Raw genomic sequence first — 26,925 nt, 5'->3', positions numbered from 1 at the left:
TATTTATAGAATGCAGTTTCCCAAACTTATATGATAGAACCCACTTATTTTTTTTTTAATATGAGAAAGCTAATATGTTTTTATTGATAACAGAAAAGCAGACTTCAGGGACAAGAAAATTACCAAGGATAAAAAGGAATATTACATAACAATAGAATTTTAATATATGAAGAAAGCATTGTTGTCATTGTTCAGTTGTTCAATCATGTCTGATACCTTGCAATCCCATGGACTGCAGCATGCCAGGCTTCCCTGTCCTTCCCTATCTCCTGGACTTTGCACAAACTCATATCCATTGAGTTGATGATGCCATCCAACCATCTCATCCTCTGTTGTCGACTTTTCCTCCTGCCTTCAATCATTCCTAGTATCAGGATCATTTCCAATGAGTTGGCTCTTTGTATCAGCTGGCCAAAATACTGGAGCTTCAGCTTTTCTTTTTTTTTTTTTAATAAATAATTATTTGTTTATTTATTTGTTTTTCATTTAATTAGTTGGAGGCTAATTACTTTACAATATTGTAGTGGTTTTTGCCATACATTGACATGAATCAGCCATGAATTTACATGTATTCCCCATCCTGAACACCCCTCCCACCCCCCTCCCCATCCCATCCCTCTGGGTCATCCCAGTGCACCAGCCCCGAGCACTTGTCTCAGGCAACCAACCTGGACTGGAAATCTATTTCACACTTGACAATATACATGTTTCGATGCTGTTCTCTCAGATCATCCCACCCTTGCCTTCTCCCATAGAGTCCAAAAGTCTGTTCTATACATCTGTGTCTCTTTTTCTGTCTTGCATATAGGGTTATCGTTACCATCTTTCTAAATTCCATATATATGTGTTAGTATACTGTATTGTTCTTTATCTTTCTGGCTTACTTCACTCTGTACAATGGGCTCCAGTTTTATCCATCTCATTAGAACTGATTCAAATGTATTCTTTTTAACGGCTGAGTAATATTCCATTGTGTATATGTACCACAGCTTTCTTATCCATTCATCTGCTGATGGGCATCTAGGTTGCGTTCATGTCCTGGCTATTATTAACAGTGCTGCGATGAACATTGGGGTACACATGTCTCTTTCAGTTCTGGTTTCCTCAGTGTGTATGCCCAGGAATGGGATTGCTGGGTCATACGGAAGTTCTATTTCCAGTTTTTTAAGGAATCTCCACACTGTTCTCCATAGTGGCTGTACTAGTTTGCATTTTACAGACCATCCTTCAAAAAGACTGGTTAATGTTTTTTAAAATTAAAACAAAACAAACAAAAAATACCCTGAAAAACAATAAAGAATTCCATCACTAAAATTAAATCTGTTTAAAAAAATAGCAAGGTTAATGCTTCCCAGGTGAACACAATGAGGTGCTGGAAGGGTGATGTGTCGGAAGAGCACCTTAGAAGCTCCACAATCCTGCCCCCATACCTTGCTCTATACATCGCTTCCATCTGGATGTTCCTATGTTGTATCTTTAATTTATTGCTGTTGTTGTTTAGATGCTCAGTCGTGTCTGACTCTTTGTGAACCCATGGACTGCAACCAGTCAGGCTCCTCTGTCCATGGGATTACCCAGGCAAGAATAATGGAGTGGGTTGTCATTTCCTTTTCCAGGGGATCTTCCTGACCAGTGAGCAAACCTGCATCTCTTGCAAGTCTCCTGCACTGCAGGCAAAATCTTTACCACTAAGCCGCCAGGCCAGTAATATCTTTACAGATTGTAGCATATGGGTTTGGTGACTGGAACCAGTACCTGTAGTAGAATGGAACATCGTTTTATTTTCCATTCGCATAACCTTCAGTGGCTTCAACTGATCATGTCTCATCATAGTAGTCATTCAGTTATCTACAATATTGTGTGGAAACTATTCATCCTCATCCAGTCTACAGCTAATTGAATAAAGACATGTATGGTTTCCATTATCAAGATATATCTATCTAAGTCTCAGATCTGTTGTATAGAATTGAAGTCAATATTCAAATCAGAGTGTTTTTCCATTTGGTATTTATTGTGTCCATTTGGCAAATTTAGTCATTACCAGGATTCCCTGGTGGCTCAGTGGTAAAGAATCAACCTGCCAATGCAGGAGACACAGTTTCAATCCCTGGGTCAGGAAGAGCCCCTGGAGAAGGAAATGATAACCCGACTCCAGTATTCTTGCCTGGGAATCCCCAAGGACAGAGAAGCCTGGTAGGCTACAGTGCATGGGGTAACAAAAAGAGTAAGACATGACTCAGCAACTAAACAACAACAGTCATTGCCAGAAGTGTTAATTATGCTATGAAGTAAAGTCGCTCAGTCGTGTCTAACTCTGTGACCCCACGGACTGTAGCCTACCAGGCTTCTCCCATGGGATTTTCCAGGCAAGAGTACTGGAGTGGGTTGCCATTTCCTTCTCCAGAGGATCTTCCCCACCCAGGGATTGAACACAGGTCTCCCGCATTGTAGGCAGACGCTTTACCGTCTGAGCCACCAAGGAAGTCATTATGCTATGTTTCCATTTAAAATTTTTTCTAAACAGTATGTGTCAGGATATTCAGAATGCTTACACCCTTTGATTAAACAAATTAATTCTCAAAAATCTACATTGTGGAAATAAATGAGAATACAAGATAAAATCTTATATAAATACACATATTACAACATTGCTTAATATTATGGAAAATTAGAAATACTAAAAATGCCTAGGGAATTCCCTGGCAGTCCAGTAGTTATGACTCCACTCTCAGGGAGAGGGTGTGGGTTCCATCCCTGGTTGGGGAACTAAGATTCTGCAAGTTGTGTGGCACGGCCATAAATAAACAAACAAAAGTCTAATTTTAGGGGAAGAATTAAACAAAGAATGGCATATTAGTTGCATTATACAGTCATTACAAATTCTATTTTAAAAGATGATGAATAATGCTATGTGAAAAAGCAAGTTACTAGTTCACTTTTGAAGTATAAGCATAATTTTATAAAAGCCAACAAAACACCAAGTAATCAACATTTAAGACAAAAATTAAATCTAAAAATACAGCCAAATATCAACTATGGTTGATCTGAGCCATAAGGTGAACCTTCTTCCTACTTCTCTACATTTTCCAAGTTTTCTTTACTGAGTATGTCAATTTTGCTTAAGTCTAACTTGATACCACTTGCCTTTGAGCTAAAGTTCTACTAAATGACAAAAGAAACAATGAGAAGCAAACTGGCTTAGTGGGCAAAGATGGAAAAACTGTGAAATGTGATTTCTTTCAAAGGTTATTTTTTTGTGAGAGGCAGAGATGGTCACACATACAAAAAAGTCACGTTTTCTTGCCAGCAAAGCTGTTCTTGTTTTGTACAGTGAAATCCCACACGTCAATATTTCTTTTGTGTGTGTGTGTGTGTGTGTGTGTATGCTCAGTTGTGTCCAACTCTTTGCCAACCTGGTAAGCTCTTCAATATTTCTTCAGTTCAGTTCAGTTCAGTCACTCAGTCGTGTCTGACTCTTTGCGACCCCATGAAATGTAGCACACAAGGCTTCCCTGTCCATCACCAACTCCTGCAGCTTGCTCAAACTCACGTCCATCGAGTCACTGATGTCATCCTACCATCTTATCCTCTATTGTCCCCTTCTCCTCCACCTTCAATCTTTCCCAGCATCAGGGTCTTTTCCAGGGAGTCAGTTCTTTGCATCAGGTGGCCAAAGTATTGGAGCTTCAGCTTCAGCATCAGTCCTTCCAATGAATATTCAGGACTGATTTCCTTTAGGATTGACTGGCTTGATCTCCTGAAAGTCCAAGAGACTCTCAAGAGTCTTCTCCAACACCACAGTTCAAAAGCATCAATTTTTCAGTGTTCAGCTTGCTTTATGGTCCAACTCTCACATCCATACATGACTACTGGAAAAATCATAGCTTTGACTAGATGGATCTTTGTCGATCAAGGAAAGTCTCTGCTTTTTAATATGCTGTCTAGGTTGGTCATAGCTTTTCTTCCAAGGAGCAAGCGTCTTTTAATTTCATGGCTGCAGTCACCATCTACAGTGGTTTTGGAATCCAAGAAAATAAAGTCGGTCACTGTTTCTTGTTCTACAGAAACAAGATGAATCATGATTCAAAGTATTCTGTGACCTGAGAAAATCTGAAAACATACTTTAAATATGCCAAAGATTAATGTAGTATAACCTTTGGTTTTAAGGCATTTTGGGAGAGGTAAAACTCTTAAGAATATTATTTTGCAACTTTATGAACTGATACATTTTCAAAATTCCAAAAACAGACATTTAAGGAATTCCCTGGTGGTCCAATGGTTAGGACTTGGTGCTTTCACTGCTGTGGCCCGAGTTCAATCCCTGCTCAGGGAACCTAGATCCCACAAGTCACAGAGTGCAGCCAAAAAAAAAAAAAAAAAAGGCCAGACATTTAATATGTAGCATTTTAGGTTAAATTTATAACTTAAATATGGATTAACTATTGCTACAATGTTACTAAATTCACATGCCTCAAAAGAAATCAAGAACTAAACATAATGCTATTTGTGACCTCATTTTGTGATTCAGAAACTTTTACACTCCCCAACCTGGTGCCCACTGTGCAAAGGTCTGAAGACCTAATGATTTCTCATTTCTTTGAACTTAGGCTTATCTCTACCCATATACAAACCCCTCAGAGACAAGTTCATCAAGATCAAAAAAATCAAGTGAACACCAATCGATTCCACCCCTGCCTTCCTCCTTTCCCAAGGCTAAGCCTTGCCACAAAAGAAAACAGTCCCATGCTAGGGTTCTTTCTGACATTCTGAGCAAAGGCCACAGACAGCTAAACACTGCCAAGTAGACCTGAAAATAATGAAGTCATTGAGCTTTGTGCATAACCCAGAATTTCAATCTGTCAGCATCACGGCATTTTCCCAGAAAATTAATAAAAATTTTGAGATTAGCTAAGACCACCATGTTCTTACAATCATCTGAAATGTAAGCCCCTTCAATTAATCCCTCTTTCCTGCTGCACTCTGATCTCATTCCTACTCTGTACTCGCTCCCTCTTTGACCATCACACACCTCCTATAGCTATACTTCTTAATAACCCTTTCCACTGTTTCACTGCAAACAAATACCCTAAACCCCAACCAACTTAAATTGATTGCCAGCAGTCTTGTTCTCAATACTATTCTGGGTGCAAGCTAATCTCTCCCCACTCAGCAAACGTGAAGCATGGCAGTTATGCCTTGTTCACCATCACAGTTCTTTACCCTCAGATAAAAGGACATCTTCTGAGGGTTAGGTCATCTGTTAGTCTCTCTCTCCTTGTCATTGCCTGTCCTCCTGGTCACTCTTCCACAATCACTAACGGCTTTGGAACATGGTTCAGTATCTTTCCACCCCTTGCTCTGCCACCATTCTAAGCAACTCACTTCCTGTTTAGCTGACTCCTATAAAATTTTAGCTCTACAGTTTCCTTATCTCCTCCAACTCCAGCAATCTTTACCATCTCTCCACTTCAGAAACCCATAGCCAGATCTCACCTTCAGTCGTACCAGCAAGTGCTTCTCCTATTTAATCTTAAATTCCAATATCCACGTCTCAACCACTACTACAGAAGCTACTTCCTGGTTTCATTTGTTTCCTACTCTGCCTATCCTCAGTGCCCAGAACTTCAAATGCTCATACTACTGAAATCTCTTGCATCTTTTGTCTGCTACACTGGGGTGTAAAACTCAAATTAAAATCAGTCCAGTTGCTCAACTTGTCCACTCAAACCCTCAGGCTGGTGAGGCCTGAGAGATGGCGCGGGGGGGGGGGGGGGGGGGGGAATCATCTGACAACTAAATATACCAGAGCCATGGATAATTGTTACAATTCTTCTAAGTAATAATCCAATTCAGCTAGCCCTCTCATTTCTCTCAATGGCCTTCTCGGAGTTCTCCCTTTCTGCATTTCCCTCATGGTCTAGGAGTTAAGAATCCACCTTGCAATCCAAGAGACACTGGTTCAACCTCTGGTCTGGGAACTAAGATCCCAAAAGCCTTGGGGCAACTGAGCCTGTATACCATAACCAGTGAGCCTGTGCTCTGATTAAATGGAGACAAGCCTGCACACCATAACTAGAAAAACCCTCATGTCAGGACTCAGACACACCACAGACAAATAAATAATTAAACATTAAAAAATAAAAGAAATTCTCCCTTTTCCCTCCAACTCTCTCCTACAATCATCATCCCCTATGATCTCAGCTAATGAGGTGATCCCCCCACTTCACGAAAAGTTAATCAAGTGTATTGATGCCCCAAATTCCTCACTCTTCTCCATCTGCACCATCCTTTCTTCCTTTATCCCTACTGTGGTAGAAACAATATTCCTATTGCCACTCAAACCTAGTATCCTCACTCTATTCTCTCCATGCATAAGGACAATGTTCAATCCATCTCACATACTTCCTTCTTCCTGTGTCATTAACCTCTCCCTTCCTTCTGACTCTGTTTAACACATAAATATGCTGAACTTTCTCCTGATAGAACATGCCCTCTACCTATGATCTTATACCTCTATAAGCTTTTTGAAAAGAATATCTGTACTTACTGCTTCCACTCTCTCACAACCACTCACTCCAGCTCTCAGCAACCTGGCATTTATCTCTACCATAAAGATTTCACTGAAACTGTTCCACAGAGGATGATCAATCAGCTACTTGTTGCTCTGTCCTTATTGCAGTCAAACTATTTTCTACATTTGTCACTGCTGACCGCTCTTTTCCTAAAACTTCTGAGTCTTCATTTAATGACATCTACTGAAAACCTACTTTATGATAAGAATTGGGGATAAAATGATGAACATGACAATCTTAGCCCTCAAGAAACTTAAAGTCGAGTTGGGGAAGCTTCTATGTAATTCATATTCTTTTTTCAACCTCTCATATCATCCCTTCCTTTCTCTATTCAGCCCATAGATGCTTACACTTCCCCCATGACTCCCCTCTATGCTCATCTCACATCCATCCCAGGATTACTATGTTACCTACTCACTAATGATGACAAAATTCACATCTCTAGCTGAGAATTCTGTCCTGAGTTCTAGAACCAGAATTTCATTGGTTTTATTCTCTATGAAAAGATATTGGTACTTGTGTATTTCACTATCTTGATAACATCCTTTGATAACCAAAGTTTTCAATTTTGATGAAATCCAACTTATCTATTTTTTCTTTGACTACTTGTGCTTTTCGTGTCCTATGTAAGGAACCTCTGCCTAATCTAAGATCATAAATATCTGCACCTACATTTTTTCTAAGATTTTTTTTATAGTTTCAACTCTTTTAATTAGTTTTTTAATCCACTGAAACCATCACTTTTGAAAGCTAAGAATTTCAGTGGCAGTACCTGAGGTTTAAGAGTAAAAAGAGTTTTTTTTTAATTCTAAAACCATGGCTTTAAACATCACACCCCAAGGCAAGAAAACAGCTGGCAGACATTATATGTAAGTGAAGTGAAATGAAAGTTGCCCAACTCTTTGCGACCCCATGGACTATACAGTCCATGGAAATCTCCAGGCCAGAATACTAGAGTGGGTAGCCTTTCCCTTCTCCAGGGGATCTTCCCAACCCAGGGGTCAAACCCAGGTCTTCTGCATTGCAGGCAGATTCTTTATCAGCTGAGCCACAAAGAAAGCCCAAGTATACTGGAACGGGTAGCCTATCCCTTCTCCAGTGGATCTTCCTGACCCAGGAATCAAACCAGGGTCTCCTGCATTGCAGATGGATTCTTTACCAACTAAGCTATTAGGGAAGCCTTTATACTTTAAACTACAGCATAAAGAAAGTGGCAGGTGGTGACAAAAATGCAATTCTCCCAGAACAATTGAGAGGACATAAAAACCTAGGGGAGGAGTGCAGAGAGAAAGAGGAACTGGGAGATAGCTTAGATACAAGTTCAAAATTTCTATCTCCTGTCCCAACCGGGACTAAGGCTAGGGTGAGGAAGATCTCCAGTGTGTTTGTGGGGAAGGATCTGAAATATAAGATAATTATGTTTCGCTTTTCCAAGTCATGGTCCAGGGAACTACAAGCCTTTTAGCAGAACTTTACAGCTAACACTAATTCAATGTAGTAGGGAAGCAACAGCCAATAACACGCCCAGAACACACTCCTGAAAAGCTGCGTCAGAGTCCCAAGCATGCCAGCGTAACGTGGAAACCACTAAGGAGTTGCTTTGGGCCAATGGACCCAAAAAAGCCTGCGATTAAGGAAGACCCAGCATACACAGACTTGCTGACCCAGACCAGAGGCCATGGACCTCAGCCTCAGATGCAGCGGAGCAGACAGTGCCATTCAAGACTAAGTCAGTATAAGGGACAATCTCACAGTGGCCAAGGGCACAGGATGGCACAAAGATGAGAGGCCCCACCTCTATGGCAGAAAATGCTACATGGCTTCTCTGTCAATACTTCCCACTCCAGAAAAAAAAAGGGGAGGGGGTCTGTATGAGAAAACTGAACACTTATCCGAAGGACTGATTATTTACCTGAACATCTGAGTTAACCTGGAATTAACTAAGTTAAACCAGAAGGTACTGGCAAGATTGTTTTCTATTATGTGGTAGAATAAGAAGCCCCAGAAATAAGGTAATTTTAGTTATAGAGAAAAAATGAAAATTACATGTTTGCACATTCAAATTTGTAGTTTACAAAATTTATGTCCACTATACTTTTAATTAAGTTTCTCACTGAATGAAAAGTAAAAAGGTAAAGCCCTTGCTGACATGACCTACCTCTCCAAAACCACAGCATGCTGTTCTACAGGTGGACAACCAAAATCACACTGGTTCCCAAGATATGTCAGGGTCTTTCCTCTCTCGGGCTTCCCAAGGGTGCCAGTGGTAAAGAACCTACCTGCCAGTGCAGGAGACATGAGAGATGCCAGTTTGATCCCTAAGTTGGGAAGATCCGTTGGAGTGGGAAATGGCAATCCGCTCCAGTATTCTTGCCTGGAGAACTCCATGGACAAAGGAGCCTGGCAGGGTAGAGTCTATGAGGCTGCAAAGAGTCGGACATGACTGCATTTGTGCACAGACACACACAAACACAGACACACACACTCTTCCTCTCCCCTGGTTTTTCCACATGGTGTTTCCTTCACTTAAGCCCACAGCTCTCTATACAGGTTGCTCCAACTCAGCCTTTAATTTCAATGTGAATGTTTCATCCTTGAAGAGGACCCTCTGGCCACCCTATCTGAAGCTGCACGGTACCCTGTTACTTCCTCTCCAGCACTCCTTGCAATCTAATCTCCAAAGTTCTTCCTTGTCTGTCTTGTTCACCCCAGGGTCTGGTCAATAACAGGTGCTCAATAAACAGTTCTACATAAGTGAATGAACAAAGTAAAATGTGAGAGTCAAAATAAACTTTAAAATCTTCTAATAAATCTGAGTATTAAGGAGTTAAAAAAATTAAAAGTAGGACTTCCCTGGTGGCGTGGTAGATCAGGATCTGCCTGCCAATGCAGGGGACATGGGTTTGGTCCCTGGTCCGGGAAGATTCCATATGCCTTAGAGCAACCAAGCCTGCGCTCTAGACCCTGAGAGGCGCAACTACTGAAGCTTGTGTACCTAGAGCTCATGCTCCACAAGAGAAAAAGCCACCACAGTGAGAAGCCCGTGTACCCCAAGGGAGAGTAGCCCCCGATCAACGTAACTAGAGAAAGCACATGCAAAGCAATGAAGACCCAGCATAGCCAAAAATAAATAAATAAAGCTTAAAAAAAGAAAATTGCACTGGCTATTCAAGAGTCATCAAAAAAATAGTTAAAAGTAGACAACCACCACATTTTAATTTGGATATCAAAGTCATATAAAAGTCATATAAGTTCCTATTTCTATTTTAAGAACAATGCAATTGCAGAGTTTTACAAAGATGGTATGTAAATCCATAGGATGCCTTCTCCAGGAGAAAGCGACTAAATCAGAAACACAAAACAGAAACAAATCTAACAAAGAATCAAGACAAGTTTCTTTTAATTTAAAATAAATAAAGTCCATAAGAATAAAATTTAGCCTATAAAAACTTTGAAGAACAACAGAGTCTGTTTGAATATAATGGAAGGTGCTTCATCCTCTTTTACGGTTCAGTGATCATGTAACAGAATATCAGTTCTTTCCACATGAATTTATAACTCTAATGTAACTTTAAGAATACAAAAGTATATTATATGTGTCTGTGTGTGTTTAAGTTAATCATGATAAATAGCATACATACTAAAATATGTAAATAGCAACATAAGTTCCAGTTCTCCAAAGTGATGAGCAAGATTCAAGCCAACTCATCCTATGAAAACAACTAAAAACACTAGGCAAAATATAAAAAGCAAATTCTTAAAAGTCATTAAGCCATAATAAGAGAGTAAGGAATACCCAGTTAAAATTCTAAGAGAGAACCAGGAACCTAGAATAAATTAGCATTAGAGCTGCTTTTGATCTTGAGGGCATTTGACCCTGAGGAAAAATAAAAATTTTTGTTTGATGGTGCAGTAGGTTGTGAGGAACATAATTCAACGCACAGGACCCACATAGGATGACAAGTCTAATAAGAGTATCCCCGATATAACCGATAACGCCAAAGGGCAACAGTCTTATGGTAATAGTCACCTGAAAGTGAACCAGTCCCTGAAGTCCAGTAACCAAGTTTTGCATGGTCTCACAGTCCTGGGAATTACAAACCTTGGATTAAGGTGGCACTTTGCCTAATCCCAGGTGCCTATAGAATAAAGCATAAAAAAGTAAAAAGTTGCATATAAAGAATAGATAAGATACACAGAAGATAAAGTGAGAGATGATAAAATTGGGTAGAGACAGTATTTAAAGGGGTTAACAGTTGAAAACATCCTAGAACCTATGACAGATCCCCATCTCTAGAATCAAAAATCACAAAGAACAAACATACAACAGAGTAAATCAGTAAAGTCGATGAATCGTGAAGAGACACACCATGCAGTGAGCTGTCCCGCTTGATCTCTTCCCATTTCTTCTGTTTCTCTCCCTCCTCCCACAACACATAAACTCACACTCCAACCACAGTGAACTACGACATAGCTATGTAATTCATGGGATTCCCTCAGCAGTAAAGAAGATGCCTGCAGGAGATGAGGGTTTGATCCCTGAGTTGGGAAGATCCCTTGGAGAAGACAATGGCAACCCACTCCAGTATTCGTGCCTGGGCTATCCCGTGGACAAGAGGAATCTGGTGGGTTACAGTTCAAGGGGTCGCAAAAGAGTCGCATACAACTTAACGACTAAACAACAATTTCATACAATTTTGATCAGGATTTTTTTGTTTTGAAAAAGAAAACACTTGGACCACATTTAAAAAATGGGACAAAAATATTACAAAGATACACATAAATGAGAAATGAAATTAAAATTAGAAAGTCATCTTTCTGACCAAATCACATCACAGGTTTCTGGCTAGCATTTAGATTGGCCATGGCTAGCCAAAATGCACTTGCTCTCCAAAGGTACCTTCCCAAAAGGCAATCAATCACCTGTAGCCTGAGGAACAAGGGATTAAGGTCACAAGACCACCTGAAAGCAGGTCCTGCTGTGAGGACACAGCAGTGACCTTTAGATCAATGGTACAGCCATAGGGGCCACTCTCACATTTGTACATGATCACTGGAAAAACCACAGCTTTGCCTATATGGACCTTCGTCAGCAAAGCGATGTCTCTGCTTTCTAATACACTATCTAGGTTTGTCATAGCTTTTCTTCCAAGGAGAAAGTGTTTTTATTTCAAGGCTGTGGTCACCGTCCCATTGCCACAGATTGCCAGGAGGAATATCAATAACTTCAGATATGCAGATGACAACACCCTTATGACAGAAAGCAAAGAAGAACTAAAGAGCATCTTGATGAAAGTGAAAGAGGAGAGTGAAAAAGTTGGCTTAAAACTCAGCATTCAAAAAACTAAGGTCATGGCATCCAGTCCCATCACTTCATGCAAATAGATGGGGAAACAATGGAAAGAGTGACAGACTTTTTGGGCTCCAAAATCAATGCAGATGGTGACTACATCCATGAAATTAAAGATGCTTGCTCTTTGGAAGAAAAGCTATGACCAACCTAGACAGCATATTAAAAAGCAGACACAGCTCTTCCCTTCTGTGGCCATCGCTGAAGCGCCGGCGGCCAAAATGAAGTTCAATCCCTTTGTGACTTCTGACCGAAGCAAGAATCGAAAGAGGCATTTCAATGCGCCTTCCCACATTCGCAGGAAAATTATGTCTTCTCCTCTTTCTAAAGAGCTAAGACAGAAGTACAACGTTCAATCCATGCCCATCCGAAAGGATGATGAAGTTCAGGTTGTACGAGGGCACTACAAAGGGCAGCAAATTGGCAAAGTAGTCCAGGTGTACAGGAAGAAATACGTCATCTACATTGAACGAGTGCAGCGGGAGAAGGCTAACGGCACAACTGTCCATGTGGGCATTCACCCCAGCAAGGTGGTTATCACTAGACTAAAACTGGACAAAGACCGCAAAAAGATCCTCGAACGTAAAGCCAAATCTCGCCAAGTAGGAAAGGAAAAGGGCAAATATAAGGAAGAAACAATTGAGAAGATGCAGGAATAAAGTCATCTTGTCTACAGCTTTCATTAAAAACTGTTAAAATGAAAAAAAAAAAAAGCAGACACATTACTTAGCCAACAAAGGTCCATCTAGTCAAAGCTATGGTTTTTCCAATACTCATGAAGGCTGAGCACCAAAGAATTGATGCTTTTGAACTGTGGTGTTGGAGAAGACTCTTGAGAGTCCCTTGGACTGCAAGGAGATCCAACCAGTCCATCCTAAAGGAAATCAGTCCTGAATATTCATTGGAAGGACTGCTGCTGAAGCTGAAACTCCAACACTTTGGCCAACTGATGTGAAGAACCGACTCGTTGGAAAAGACCCTGATGCTGAGAAAGATTGAAGACGGGAGGAGAAGGGGACACAGAGGATGAGATGGTTGGATGGCATCACCAACCCAATGGATGTGAGTTTGAGTAAGCCCTAGGAGTTGGCAATGGACAGGGAAGCCTGGCATGCTGCAGTCCATGGGGTCTCAAAGAGTCGGACATGACTGAGTGACTGAACTGAACTGACTGGCCATGAAGTGATGGGACTGGATGGTGTGATCTTAGTTTTTTCAGTGTTGAGTTTAAGCCAGCTTTTTCACTCTCCTCTTTCACTTTCATCAAGAGGCTCTTTAGTTCCTCTTTACTTTCTCCCATTAAAGTGGTGTCATCTGCATATCTGAAGTTGTTATTTCTCCCAGCAATCTTGATTCCAGCTTATGATTCATCCAGCCCAGCATTTCACATGATGTACTCTGCATATAAGTTAAATAAGCAGGGTAACAATATACAGCCTTGATGTACTCATTTCCTGATTTGGAACCAGTCTGCTGTTCCATGTAAGGTTCTAACTGTTGCTTCTTGACCTGCATACAGGTGTTTCTCAAGAGGCAGGTATTCCCATCTCTTTAAGAATTTTCCAGTTTGTTGTGATCCACACAGTCAAAGGCTTCAGTGTAGTCAATGAAACAGAAGTTGATGTTTTTCTGGAATTCCCTTGCTTTTTCTATGATCCAATGGCTGCTGGCAATTTGATCTGCCTTTTCTAAATCCACTGTACATCTGGAAATTCTCAGTTCACATACTGTTGAAGCCTAGCTTGAAGGATTTTGAGCATTACCTTCCTAACATGTGAAACGAGTACAACTGTACAGTAGTTTGAACATTCTTTGGCATTGCCTTTCTTTGGGATTGGAATGAAAACTGACCATTTCCAGTCCTGTGGCCATTGCTGAGTTTTCCAAATTTTCTGGCATTTCTAAATTTCCAAAGTGCAGCACTTTTAACAACACCATCTTTTCGGATTTGAAATAGCTCAGTTGGAATTTCATCACCTCCACTTGCTTTGTTTGTAGTAATGCTTTCTAAGGCCCACTTGACTTCACACTCCAAGATGTCTGGCTCTAGGTGAGTGACCACACCATCACCATTATCTGTGTCATTAAGACCTTTTTCATACAGTTCTTCTGTGTATTCTTGCCACCTCTTTTTAATCTCTTCTGCATCTGTTAGGTCCTTACCAATTCTGCTCTTTATTGTGACCATCTTTGCATGAAATGTTCTGTTAGTATCTCTAATGTCCTTGAACAGATCTCTAGTTTATCCCATTCTATTATTTTCCTCTATTTCTTTGCATTGTTCACTTAAGAAGGCTTGCTTTCTTATCTCTCCTTGCTATTCTTTGGAACTCTGCATTCAAATGGGTATATCTTTCCTTTTCTCCTTTGCCTTTCGCTTCTCTTCTTTTCTCAGCTATTTGTAAGGCCTCCTCAGACAACCACTTTGCCTTCTTGTATTTCTTTTTCTTGGGGATGGTTTTAGTCACCACCTCCTGTACAGTGTTAAGAATCTCCATCCATAGTTCTTCAGGCACTCTGTCTATCAGATGTAATCCCTTGAATCTATTTGTCACCTCCATTGTATAATCATAAGGGATTTGATTTAGGTCATACCTGAATGGTCTAGTGGTTTTCCCTACTTTCTTCAATTTAAGTCTGAATTTGGCAATAGGGATTTGGCAATAGGGAGCTCATGATCTGAGCCACAGTCAGCTCCCAGTCTTGTTTTTGCTGACTGTATAGAGCTTCTCCATCTTCAACTGCAAAGAATATAATCAATCTGATTTCGGTATTGACCACCTGGTAATGTCCATGTATATAGTTGTCTCTTGTGTTGTTTGACGAATTTGCTATGACCAGTGCGTTCTCTTGGCAAAACTCTGTTGGCCTTTGCCCTGCTTCATTCTTTTCTCCAAGGCCAAAATTGCCTCTTACTCCAGGTATCTCTTGACTTCCTACTTTTGCATTTCAATACCCTATGATGAAAAGGACATCGTTTTTTGGTGTTAGTCCCAGAAGGTCTTGTAGGTCTTCAGAGAACCATTCAACTTCAGCTTCTTTGGCATTAGGAGTTGGAGTATAGACTTGGAATACTGGGACATTCCATGGTTTGCCCTGGAAATGAACTGAGATCATTCTTTTTTTTTTTTTCATTCTATCATTTTTAAGTTTGCACCCAAGTATTGCATTTCGAGGGCTCCCCTGGTGGCTCAGATGGTAAAAATCTGCCTGCAATGCAGGAGACTCAGGTTCAAACCCTGGGTCAGGAAGATCCCCTGGAGAATGGAACAGCTACTCACTCCTGTATTCCTGACTAGAGAATTAAATGGACAGAGGAGCCTGTCAGGCTACAGTCTCTGGGGTCACAAAACGTCAGACATGGTTGACTGATTAACAATTTCACTTTCACAGCATTTCAAAGAATGGATGCTTTCAAACTGTGGTGCTAGAGAAGACTCTTGAGTGTCCCTTGGATTACAAGGAGATCAAACTAGTCAATCCTAAAGAAAATCTACCCCAAATATTCATTGGAAGGACTGATGCTGAAGCTGAAGCTCCAATAGTTTGGCCACATGATACAAAGAGCCAGCTCACTGGAAAAGACCCTGATTTCACGAAAGACTGAGGGCATGAGGAGAAGGCAACAATGGAAGATTAGAGAGTTGGACAGCATCATCAACTCAATGGACATGAGTTTGAGCAAACTCCAGGAGACAGTAAAGGACAGGGAAGCCTGTTATGCTGCAGTCCACGGGGTCGCAAAGAGTCAGACATAACTGAGCACCTGAACAAAAACAGCTACAGGTAATTTGGCAAAAAACATGTTGGTTAACATAATTTGAATGAAATGACAATCAGAAATAAACATACTGACATTAATTCCTTACTTTCAATAAATGTATCATGGCTATGTAAGATGTGGGTAGTAAGGAAAGATGGTATTATGGACTTACGTATAGTTTTTTGTTATTCTCATTTGTACACTTTTTTCAGTTTTCTCTAAGGAAATGTTAAAATAAATTAAAACCATAAGAGGCAAGGATTTGGAACTTCTCAGGGCTTGGATTTTTTTTTTTTAACTTTTTCCACTTGAACTTTTTCTAAGTAATTTAGGGAGCCAATAAATAAAGCCAATTGCAATTGCTTCCTGAAGGTAGTTTAGTTCACTTTTCTGGTGTTTGTATTGCATTTTTTTAAAAAGGCTTTAAAAAATGAAATTACAGAAGATATTCAAGGTCTATAATTCATTAGAATAGACTCATAAAAATATACCAGATTATTATTCAAAATAAATCCATTTTATACCTGACCTAGAAAAAACACATGAAGGTAAGGATAAATATTTGCTTTAACTTGAACCTTTCACCACAAATGTCCTACATTCTTGAAGTCCAGATATGTGTTCTTTGTGTATTAGCAGCTTTTCACTGACACTTCATTTTTTCTTTTTTTAAATAGCTGACTGGAATTTTCATTGTAGATGGCTGGGAGATATCAACTGCTAGAATCTAAGATGTAATCCCCTTTGTTGATTTACAAGACCCTACAAGAATGCAATCATAAAGATTCTACGGTTGATTAAGACACTGTGGAGGACAAAACTACTTGAAGGACACCTTTACATATTGACCCTACTCTCAGGCTGTGTTTCTGACCATATATTACTGTAACAATGACTATGATGAGGCTGTCATTTCCACTCTTGAAACAAAGATAAGAAGAACTTCCAATTTCAACATAAAGGTCACACTGGTTATTTTCATTTAAGCCACTTGCCTATGTGTTACTCCAAGGACACTAAGTTGCTGACAGCAGCTTCATCTGAAAATGTGTTGAAATCATTTGAGCATTTGATATTTCATTATAATTCTCAAGATTTTTCCCACAAGTTGAGGATGGGTTTCTGTTCTAGCAACAGAGTAAACACCACAGCATGGAGTTACTGCTGCACAAGCTGTCAATGGTGAAAAGCTTTCCAAAAAAAGGAGACATACTCTTAAAACTATCATCATTATATAAGATGTCAAAGAGAACTAGACTCTGCAAATTTCTCAATACAGAGAACACAAAACACAGTGACAATAGTTCCAAAGGGTACTAGAATCGGCAGATTTCTCCATGGAGAGAACATGAAACCATAAGCATCACAATTCCCAGTGTTAAGAATGTTTCACCCATCTTAAACTGTACTTGTATTCTAAAAAATATATTATTACAGTAAGATAACACAGAGTATTAGTTACTTTCAATGGTACATGGCAAAAACTGTTGGCTACCGATTTGACAATTTTTCCTTCCACAACTTTCTCCCTTGCTGGCAGAGCCTGCCTATACCACAGAAGCTAAAAGTGCCAGAAAGTTCTCTTTCTAGGCTCTGTTACAGGAAGGGCATGAATTAATAATCCTATCTACTGGGGCCTCAGAGAGCTGAAGCTGGCTGGCAGGCCTTTGGAAAAGGCTTTCTTCACCAATAAAGAGATGTGTAGGACTTCCCTGGTGGTACACTGGATAAGAATCCATCTGCCAATGCAGGGGACACAGGTTTGATCCCTGGTCTGGAAAGATTCCACATGCCATGGGAAAACTATGCCCGTGAGCCACAACTATACTGAACCTGTGTTCTAGAGCCCGTGTGCTGCAACCACTGAAGCCAGCATGCTGTAGAGGCCTGCAGGCTGCAACTACTGAGCCCGTGTGCCAAAACTACTAAAGCCTGCACGTCTAGAGCCTGTGCTCTGCAATAAGAGAAGCCACCGCAATGAAAAGCCCACCCACCCATAAGAGAGTAGTCCCAGCCTGCAGCAACTGGAGAAAGCCCTCACAAAACAATGAAGATCCAGTGCAGTTTAAAAAAAGAAAAAAAAGAGGTGTACAGGAGGAAACTGCTGCCCTACATAATATTCGGTTGCATCTGCATGTGACCCCTAGAACTACTGTAGCGATCTCACAACCCTAAGGAAAGATATCACCACGTTGCTAAAAATAACACCGAGAAATCACTGGGTAACTAAGCCCTGTACCAACAATGAATATCCTTGCATCCAGACTTCTTGTGCTCAGTTCCTCAGTCGTGTAGGACTCTCTGCAGCCCCACAGACAGCCAGGCAGGTGCCTGTCCACAGAATTTTCCAGGCAAGAATACTGGAGTAGGTTGCCATTTCCTACTCCAGGGTATCTCCTCAACCTAGGGATCCAACCCGCACTTCTTAATGTCTCCTGCACTAGCAAGTGGATTCTTTACCACTAGCGCCTCCTTCTTGTCCAATAAGTTATTAGTTTATAGCTTTAGTTTAAGCCACTTTTATTTGGATATTGTCACTTGCAGGCCAATACATCTGTTCACTGCATGCTATCAAGATCAGGCATTTGTGTGTGTGTGTTAGTTGCTCAGTCGTGTCCTACTCTTTGCAACCCCATGGACTCCCCTGTCCATAGGATTCTCAAGGCAAGAATATTGGAGTGGGTTGCCATTTCCTTCTCTAGGGGATCTTCCCAACCCAGGGCTCAAACCTGGGTCTCCTGCATTGCAGGCAGATTCTTCACCGTATGAGCCACCAGGGAAGCAAGTATCTGTTCACTGCATGCTATCAAGATCGGGCATTTAGACTACTGCTACTTAGCTGACTCCAGTCATTACTGTTACTCAAAAACTGGGTAGGCCTCTCGGTATGTGTCTAGCCAATATGATAGGGATAGAACAGAATAGTTATACAGGTAGTTGTAGAAGTCCCAGTAGGGGACTATAGAGAAGGAAACCTCAAGAAAGCTACTGGAACATTGTTCAATGAAGCAGGCTTGCTTACCATAAAACTATAAACAAACCCACAAGATATGCCCCAGGCCATTAGATGGAAGAAAAATGTCACCACCCTTCTAGAGTCAGACACTTTCCTGCCAAATATGAAGGGGGAGCTAGTGATGTATGCCTTACATCTGTATCCATGTCTACTTGAAGAAGGCGGTCTTTTCCCCTCCCACTTTTTTTCATTATAAAATGGGTAGCCCACTCAATCCTTAGGGCAGAGTTCCCTTGCCTGACCACCTGCATCTCTTATAAGCATCCTATATTAACAGATCTGCTTCTTGCCTATCACTTTGTCTCTCACTGAGACACAAAGAAGCTGAGTCTCAGGAAGTCCAGACATACGGTGAGTGATTCTAATTAAAAGATTGTGGGTTAGAGTCCCAAACTGGGTTTTGGCTGCGTTCCAGTCCTGGCCTCATGGGTTCAGGTCTCAAACTAGGTTTTGGCTGGGTTCGAGTCTCAGCACATGGGTTCAAGCCCCAATCTGAGGTAAATGATTTCAAATAGGCACAACCAAGCCAAAGATCAGGAGACGGAAGGATGTATTATTTGCAGCAAGTAAGGAGGACACCAGGGATCTTTCCCAAAGCAGTCTTTTCCCAAACAACAAAAGTGGAGAGGTTTTGTTTTGCTCTAATTTATTTGTGTGAAAGTCACTCAGCCGTGTCCAACTCTTGGTGACCCCAAGGACTATACAGTCCATGGAATTCTCCAGGCCAGAATACTGGAGTGGGTGGCCTTTCCCTTCTCCAGTGGATCTTCTGAATTCAGGCATCAAACCCAGGTCTCCCACATTACAGGCAAATTCTTTACCAGCTGAGCCACAAGGGAAATAAATAAATTATTTATTTGGCTGCACCAGGTCTTAGGTGAGGTATGCTGATCTTTAGATGCATTGTGAGAACTCTTAGTTGTGGCATCTATCTCCATGACCAGGGATCAAACCCAGGCCCCCTGCATTGGCAGCATGGAGTCTTATCCACTGGACCACCAGGGAAGTTCAAAAAGTGGGGAAGTTTTAAGCTAAGAGTATATGCATGTTCGTGAATGGGCGTGAGTAGAGGAGAATTTGGCATAACACTGGGACAAGGAATTTCAGGGTGGTCCAGTGGCTAAAACCCCTTGCTTTCACTGCAAGGGTATAGGTTCAATCCTTGGTCGGGTGAACCAAGATCCCAAAAGCTGAGCAGTGTGGCCAAAACAACAACAAATTGGAGGAAATTGGGGCAAAGATCAACAGAGTCCAAGCTTTGGTTGATTAAGGTCAGGAGGGTCAGCATCATTCCATCCTCTACCTGGGTGGGAGCCTTAGTTCCTGCAGAACTCAAAGATATGTACATCCCGTGTGGAGGAACTAGGACTTTGCTTTATCACTGCACTATTGTTTGATTGTCTTTCCTCTGTCCTGTATTCCCTCACTTTCCTTAATGTCATAATTATTACCAGACTTCTTTCATGGGCAAGCACTGTAGCCAGACATAGATCACAAAATGGCTTCTCTTATGTCAAGAAAGTGGTTCCTGGTTCTTTTCCAGAGACTGCTTAACTTATCTGTTTACATTATCAGTGTCTCAGTTACCTTACTCCCTACTGCTTCATTCATTTTTCTTTTCTGCCCTTTACTAAGGAGCAAACTCAGTATAATACGCATACATTCATGGAGTCACAAAGAGTCGGACACAACTGAGCAACTAACACTTTCACATGCTTCAAAATAAAGTCTATGTTTCCTCTGTAACTCTTCATCACGGTCAATGGGAAGGTAATTTTTGCTCTTCCGGTATATTTTTCAGTTATGACTGCTTTTAATAGCATCAGAGAGATGTTACAATTTTTAGCTTCCACTTTCTTACTACTGAAAACAATTTCATATTGAAACCAAACTGATCTAAAATTTCTAGAAAGAAAATGCTAAAGACAGAATAAACATTTGCATTTACATGTCATCTACATAGATAAATAAGTGGACCTGAATGGTGAGGCACCTTGAATAATAAATAATTGAATATACTATCTTTTTTACCTATAAAGAAAACAAAACAAAACAAAAAACAAGGTCAATTTAAAAAAAGAGACAGAGACATGATGAATTACGTACATGTGAGTTCAAAATCTTAGCTTACAGTTAATTTTTAAGATACCTCTTAAAAATTGTTTCTTGCATGCTATGCTAAAAGGGATAAAGATACTACTATGATATTTCATGTTTACTCATAACAGGGAAAGAATCCTTAAGCAAGACATGATAAAACCTTTGCTGAATATTATTCAGTGACGCAGTAAAATGAAAACTTAGCCAAACTAGCCAAACATATAACTGACATTTCATTTATTAAGGGAGAAAAAGGTTTTTAGAAAGAAAAAGACTATAAATCCTGAAAATTTCAGGTCCTTCTCCTTGATATACTTTCTTTTACTATTTTTCTGCTTATTACACAAACACACTAGGGGAGAAAAAAATTACTCTTTTCTGAATATCACTAAGAAGCATAAAAGTAAATATGAGAAAAAAATTATTCTGAAAACTATGGCACGAAGACTTGAAAAACAATTCCAGATGCACCAAAGTTACCAATCAGTCCAGTGCAGTTGCTCACTTGTGTGTGACAAACTGCAGCCCCATGGATTGCAGCACACCAGGCTTCCCCGTCCAACATCAACTCCCAGAGCTTACTGCTCAAACTCATGTTCATGGAGTCAGTGATGCCATCCAATCATCTCATCCTCTGTCGTCCCCTTCTCTTCCCACCTTCAATCTTTCCCAGCATCAGGGTCTTTTCAAATGAGTCAGTTCTTCCCATCAGGTGGCCAAAGTATTGGAGTTTCAGCTTCAGCAGCAGTCCTTCCAATGAATATTCAGGACTGATTTCCTTTAGGATGGACTGGTTGGATCTCCCTGCAGTTCAAGGGACTCTCAAGAGTCTTCTCCAACACCACAGTTCAAAAGCATCCATGCTTCAGTGCTCAGCTTTCTTTATAGTCCAACTCTCACATCCATACATGACTACTGGAAAAACCATAGCTTTGACTAGACGGATCTTTGTTGGCAAAGTAATGTCTCTGTTTTTTAATATGCTATCTAGGTTGGTCATAACTTTTCTTCCAAGGAGCGTGCATCTTTTAATTTCATGGCTGCAGTCACCATCTGCAGTGATTTTGGAGCCCCCCAAAATAAAGTCTCTCACTGTTTCCATTGTTTCCCCATCTATTTGCCATGAAGTGATGGGACCAGATGCCATGATCTTTGTTTTTTGAATGTTGAGTTTTAAGCCAAATTTTCCATTCTCCTCTTTCACTTTCATCAAGAGACTCTCTACTTCTTCTTTCAGTTCAGTTCAGTCGCTCAGTCATGTGCGACTCTTTGTGACCCCATGAATTGCAGCACACCAGGCCTCCCTGTCCATCACCAACTCCCAGAGTCTACCCAAACCCATGTCCATCAAATCGGTGATGCCATCGAGCCATCTCATCCTCTGTGGTCCCCTCCTCCTCTCGCCCCCAATCCTTCCCAGCATTAGGGTCTTTTCCAACGAGTCAACTCTTCGCATGAGGTGGCCAAAGTAATGGAGCTTCAGATTCAACATCAGTCCTTCCAATGAACATCCAGGACTGATCTCCTTTAGGATGGACTGGTTGATCTCCTTGCAGTCCAAGGGACTCTCAAGAGTTTTCTCCAACACCACAGTTCAAAAGCAGCCGTTCTTCAGCGCTCAGCTTTCTTCACCGTCCAACTTTCACATCCATACATGACTACTGGAAAAACCAAAGCCTTGAATAGACGGACCTTTTTTGGCAAAGAAATGTCTCTGCTTTTAAATATGCTATCTAGGTTGGTCATAACTTTCCTTCCAAGGAGTAAGTGTCTTTTAATTTCATGGCTGCAATCACCATACGCAGTGATTTTGGAGCCCCAAAAAATAAAGTCTGATACTGTTTCCACTGTTTCCCCATCTATTTCCCATGAAGTGATGGAACCAGATGCCATGATCTTACTTTTATGAATGTTGAGCTTTAAGCCAACTTTTTCACTCTCCTCCCCCTTCACTTTCATCAAGAGGCTTTTTAGTTCCTCTTCACTTTCTGCCATAAGGGTGATGTCATCTGCATATCTGAGGTTATTGATATTTCTCCTGGCAATCTTGATTCCAGCTTGTGCTTCATTCGGCCTGGCATTTCTCATGATGTACTCTGCATATAAGTTAAATAAGCAGGGTGACAATATACAGCCTTGGGAAAGTACTCCTTTCCCAATTTGGAACCAATCTGTTGTTCCATGTACAGTTCTAACTGTTGCTTCTTGACCTGCATACAGATTTCTCAGGAGGCAGGTCAGGTGGTCTGGTATTCCCATCTCTTTCAGAATTTTCCACAGTTTGTTGTGATGACACAGTCAAAGGCTTTGACATAGTCAATAAAGCAGAAGTAGATATTATTTTGGAGCTCTCTTGCTTTTCCATGATCCAACAGATGTTGGCAATTTGATCTCTGGTTTCTCTGCCTTTTCTAAATTTAGTTTGAACATCTGGAAGTTCACGGTTCACATACTGTTGAAGCCTGGCTTGGAGAATTTTGAGCATTACTTTACTAGCGTGTGAGATGAGTGCAATTGTGCGGTACTTTGAGCATTTTTTGGCATTGCCTTTCTTTGGGATTGGAATGAAAACAGACCTTTTCCAGTCCTGTGGCCACTGCTGAGTTTTCCAAATTTGCTGGCATATCGAGTGCAACACTTTCGCAGCATATTCTTTCAGCATTTGAAATAGCTCAACTGGAATTCCAAGACCTCTACTAGCTTTGTTCATAGTGATGCTTCCTAAGGCCCACTTGACTTTGCATTCCAGATGTCTGGCTCTAGGCCAGCGATCACACCATTGTGGTTATCTGGGTCATGAAGATCATTTTTGTATAGTTCTTCTGTGTATTCTTGCCCCCTTTCTTAATATCTTCTGCTTCTGTTAGGTCCATTCCATTTCTGTCCTTCATTGTGCCCATCTGTGCATGAAATGTCCCCTTGGTATCTCTAATTTTCTTGAAGAGATCTCTAGTCTTTCCCATTCTATTGCCTTCCTCTATTTCTTTGCATTGATCACTGAGGAAGGCTTTCTTATCTCTCCTTGCTATTCTGTGGAACTCTGCATTCAAATGGGTATATCTTTCCTTTTCTCCTTTGCCTTTTGCATCTTTTCTTTCCTCAGCTATTTTGTAAGGCCTCCTCAGACAACCATTTTGCCTTTTGCATTTCTTTTTCTTGTGGATGATCTTGATAACTGCCTCCTATACAATGTCACGAACCTCCATCCATAGTTCTTCAGGCACTGTCTATCAGATCTAATCCCTTGAATCCGTTTGTCACTTCCACTGTATAATCATAAGGGATTTGATTTAGATCATACCTGAATGGTCTAGTGGTTTTCCCTACTTTCTTCAATTTCAGTCTGGATTTTGCAATAAGGAGTTCATGATCTGAGCCACTGTCAGCTCCCGGTCTTGTTTTTGCTGACTGTATAGAGCTTCTCCATCTTTGGCTGCAAAGAATATAATCAATCTGATTTCGACCTATCTTCAGACCTGTGCTAATGATCTTTCCTTTTTATGAGGTATACTCTTCTCTCCGCTACACTCATCTGGGTGAATAATGAGGTACTGACAAGCACTTGTGAACTAAAACCTATAAAACTTAGCAACATGGGGACCTGATTTAAAAAAACATAGATTTTCCATTCCTTGTTTTAAAAGCGCTTGTTAAAAAATTAAATGTGGGGGAGGAGCTAAGATGGCAGAGGAACAGGATGGGGAGACCACTTTCTCCCCTACAAATTCATCAAAAGAACATTTGAATGCTGAGCAAACTTCACAAAAAATTAAATTTGATTTGTTATATCAGCTGCTTTTATTATATCATTTTTAATATTGAAATAGGACAATGATTTTTTGTCAAATATGAACTAAACAACTCTGTAAGTAAAATTATGATGACTACTAAATTCTGTCTCAGTTCAAATTCACTACTCATACTTAAGATGCTAAAGCAGACCTGAGATGAAGAGTTTGAAAACCAATATTCTATGTAATAAGTTATTCACTGCAGCACTGCTGTAACTTCAAGAAACTGGAAACAACCTGCAAGACCATCAGTGAGAGACTAGTTAAAAATAATATGGCACATTCATACAATGAAATACTATGCAACATAAAAAAAGAAAAGAAAAAAACAGTAAGGGGCAATCAGGCAATAAAGTAAAACACACCCAGATTGGAAAGGAAGAAATAAACCTATCTCTATCTGTAGATGACATGATCTTATACACAGAAAATCCTAATGAATTCACTAAAATAATTATCAGAACTAATAAATTGAGTTCAGTCAATAAATGAGACCTAAATTGATAAAAGATCAATATAGGGACTTTCCTGGTGGTCCAGTGCCTAAGACTCAGCACTCCCAACGCCAGGGACCCGAGTCGGATTTCTGGTCAGGAATTAGACCTCACATGCTGAAACTAAAGACCCTGCATGCTGTAACTAAGATCCAGGACAGCCAAATAAATAAATAAATGAGTATTTTTTAAAAGGTCAGTATATAATATTCAAATATATTTCTGTATACTTGCAATGGATAATCTGAAAATGGAGTTAAGAAAACAATTCCAGTTATAATAGCATCAAAAAGAGTAAAATATTTATTAATAAATTTAAGAAAAGAAGCACAAAACTTAGTCTGATAAGACAAAACATGACTGAGAGAAACATCAAAAGACTCAAATAAATTAAAAGACTTCTGATTCATGAAGATATAATACTGCTAAAATGGCACCACTCTCCAAGTTGATCTACAGATTCAGCATAAAGCCAGTCAAAATTCTATCTGGCTTCTTTGCAGAAATAGACCACCTGATCCTAAAATTCATTTGAAAATTCAAGCGACTAAGAAGAACCAAACAATCTTGAAAAAGAACAATGTTGGAACAAAATCACACTTCCTGATTTCAAAACTTACTACAAAGCTGCAGTAATCAAGACCATGGGGTACCAGCATAAAGATAAGACATATGGGTGAGTGGAAAAGAACTAAAGGATGAAGAAATAAATCCTCGGAGAAAGGAAATGGCAACCCACTCCAATATTCTTGCCTGGAGAATTCCATGGAGAGAGGAGCCTGGTGGGCTCCAGTCCATGGGGTCACAAAGAGTCGGATACTAATGAGTGACTAACACACTTTCTCTCAGAATGCATTGCTCTTCCCACTTCATACCATTTCAACCTAGATCAACCTCTTTATTTAGATGTCCATCACACACACACACACACACACACACACACACACACACACACACGCACACATCTAAAGCAAGCTTTTGTATGTAACTAGTTTTAATTAAACTAGATAGAAAATATGATTTACATGTTATCAAGAAAATAAAATTTAAATTGAATATAAGTATCCATGTTCTCTGGAGAAATAGGGAAAATCTGAACACTGAGTATTCAATAATGCCAAGGAATTATGCTTTGCTGCAAATGTGATAACAAAATTGTGGTTATTATATATATCAAGAGACTTTATCAACCTAGACCCACCTTTTTATTTAGACATCCATCATATGTGCGCACACACGCACACACGCGCGCGCACAGACACACACACACACACACACACACACACACACACACCCCTTTTGTATGTAACCCCTTTCAATTAAGCTGAGAAAGAATATAATTTACATATTATCAAGGTAACTGATTTTAAATTGAATATGGGCTTCCCTGGTGTCTTAGATGGTAAAGAATCTGCCTGAAATGCAGGAGACCCAGGTTTGACTCCTGGGATGGGAAGATTTCTGTGAAGAAGGGAACGGCTACCCACTCTAGTATTCTTGCTCGGGAAACCCCATGGACAGAGGAGCCTGCTGGGCTACAGTGCCTGGGGTCGCAAAGACTCGGACACCACTGAACGACTAACACTTTCACTTTTTCATAAGTATCCGTGTTCTCTTAAGAAATAGGGAAGATTTGCACACTGACTATCTGATAGTGCCAAAGAATTATGTTTTGTTGCAAATAAGATAATAAACTGTGATTATTATATATATCAAGAGATCTTATCTTATAGACATATATGCTGATGAATATATAATAAATGATATACTGGGATTTGGTTTAAAATAGTCCAACTGAGGGGACGGAGAATGAGTGAGTGCATAGACAAAACATGTGTT

At 40.3% G+C, this 26,925-nt stretch overlaps 2 protein-coding genes across 13 annotated transcripts in view; one reads left to right on the top strand and one right to left on the bottom strand.

The window, feature by feature from the left end:
• Positions 1-26,925, bottom strand: part of SHLD2 (shieldin complex subunit 2) — a 111,139-nt gene that overhangs the window by 78,745 nt on the left and 5,469 nt on the right. For 3 of the 12 annotated variants that reach the window (XM_061161969.1, XM_061161976.1, XM_061161972.1), the window contains one exon: positions 10,603-10,711. The exons of the other annotated variants lie outside the window; for them this stretch is intronic. The gene's annotated coding sequence lies outside the window, so the exon portion shown is untranslated. The remainder of the gene's footprint in view (positions 1-10,602; positions 10,712-26,925) is intronic. 12 annotated transcript variants of the gene reach the window in all.
• LOC133070661 (large ribosomal subunit protein uL24-like) lies at positions 12,101-12,644 on the top strand. The gene has a single exon (XM_061163061.1). It carries the CDS (start codon positions 12,144-12,146, stop codon positions 12,579-12,581), a length of 438 nt encoding a protein of 145 aa, XP_061019044.1. The 5' UTR covers positions 12,101-12,143; the 3' UTR covers positions 12,582-12,644.

The sequence above is a fragment of the Dama dama genome, chromosome 15 (assembly GCF_033118175.1).
Source record: "Dama dama isolate Ldn47 chromosome 15, ASM3311817v1, whole genome shotgun sequence".
In the NCBI taxonomy this organism is placed as follows: Eukaryota; Metazoa; Chordata; class Mammalia; order Artiodactyla; family Cervidae; genus Dama; species Dama dama.
Note: the sequence above shows the minus strand (reverse complement) of the source record. Positions and strands in the feature narration are given on the sequence as shown.

Coding starts and splice junctions, on each gene's coding strand:
- LOC133070661 (XM_061163061.1), top strand. CDS start 12,144: ATGAAGTTCAATCCCTTTGTGACTTCTGACCGAAGCAAGAATCGAAAG.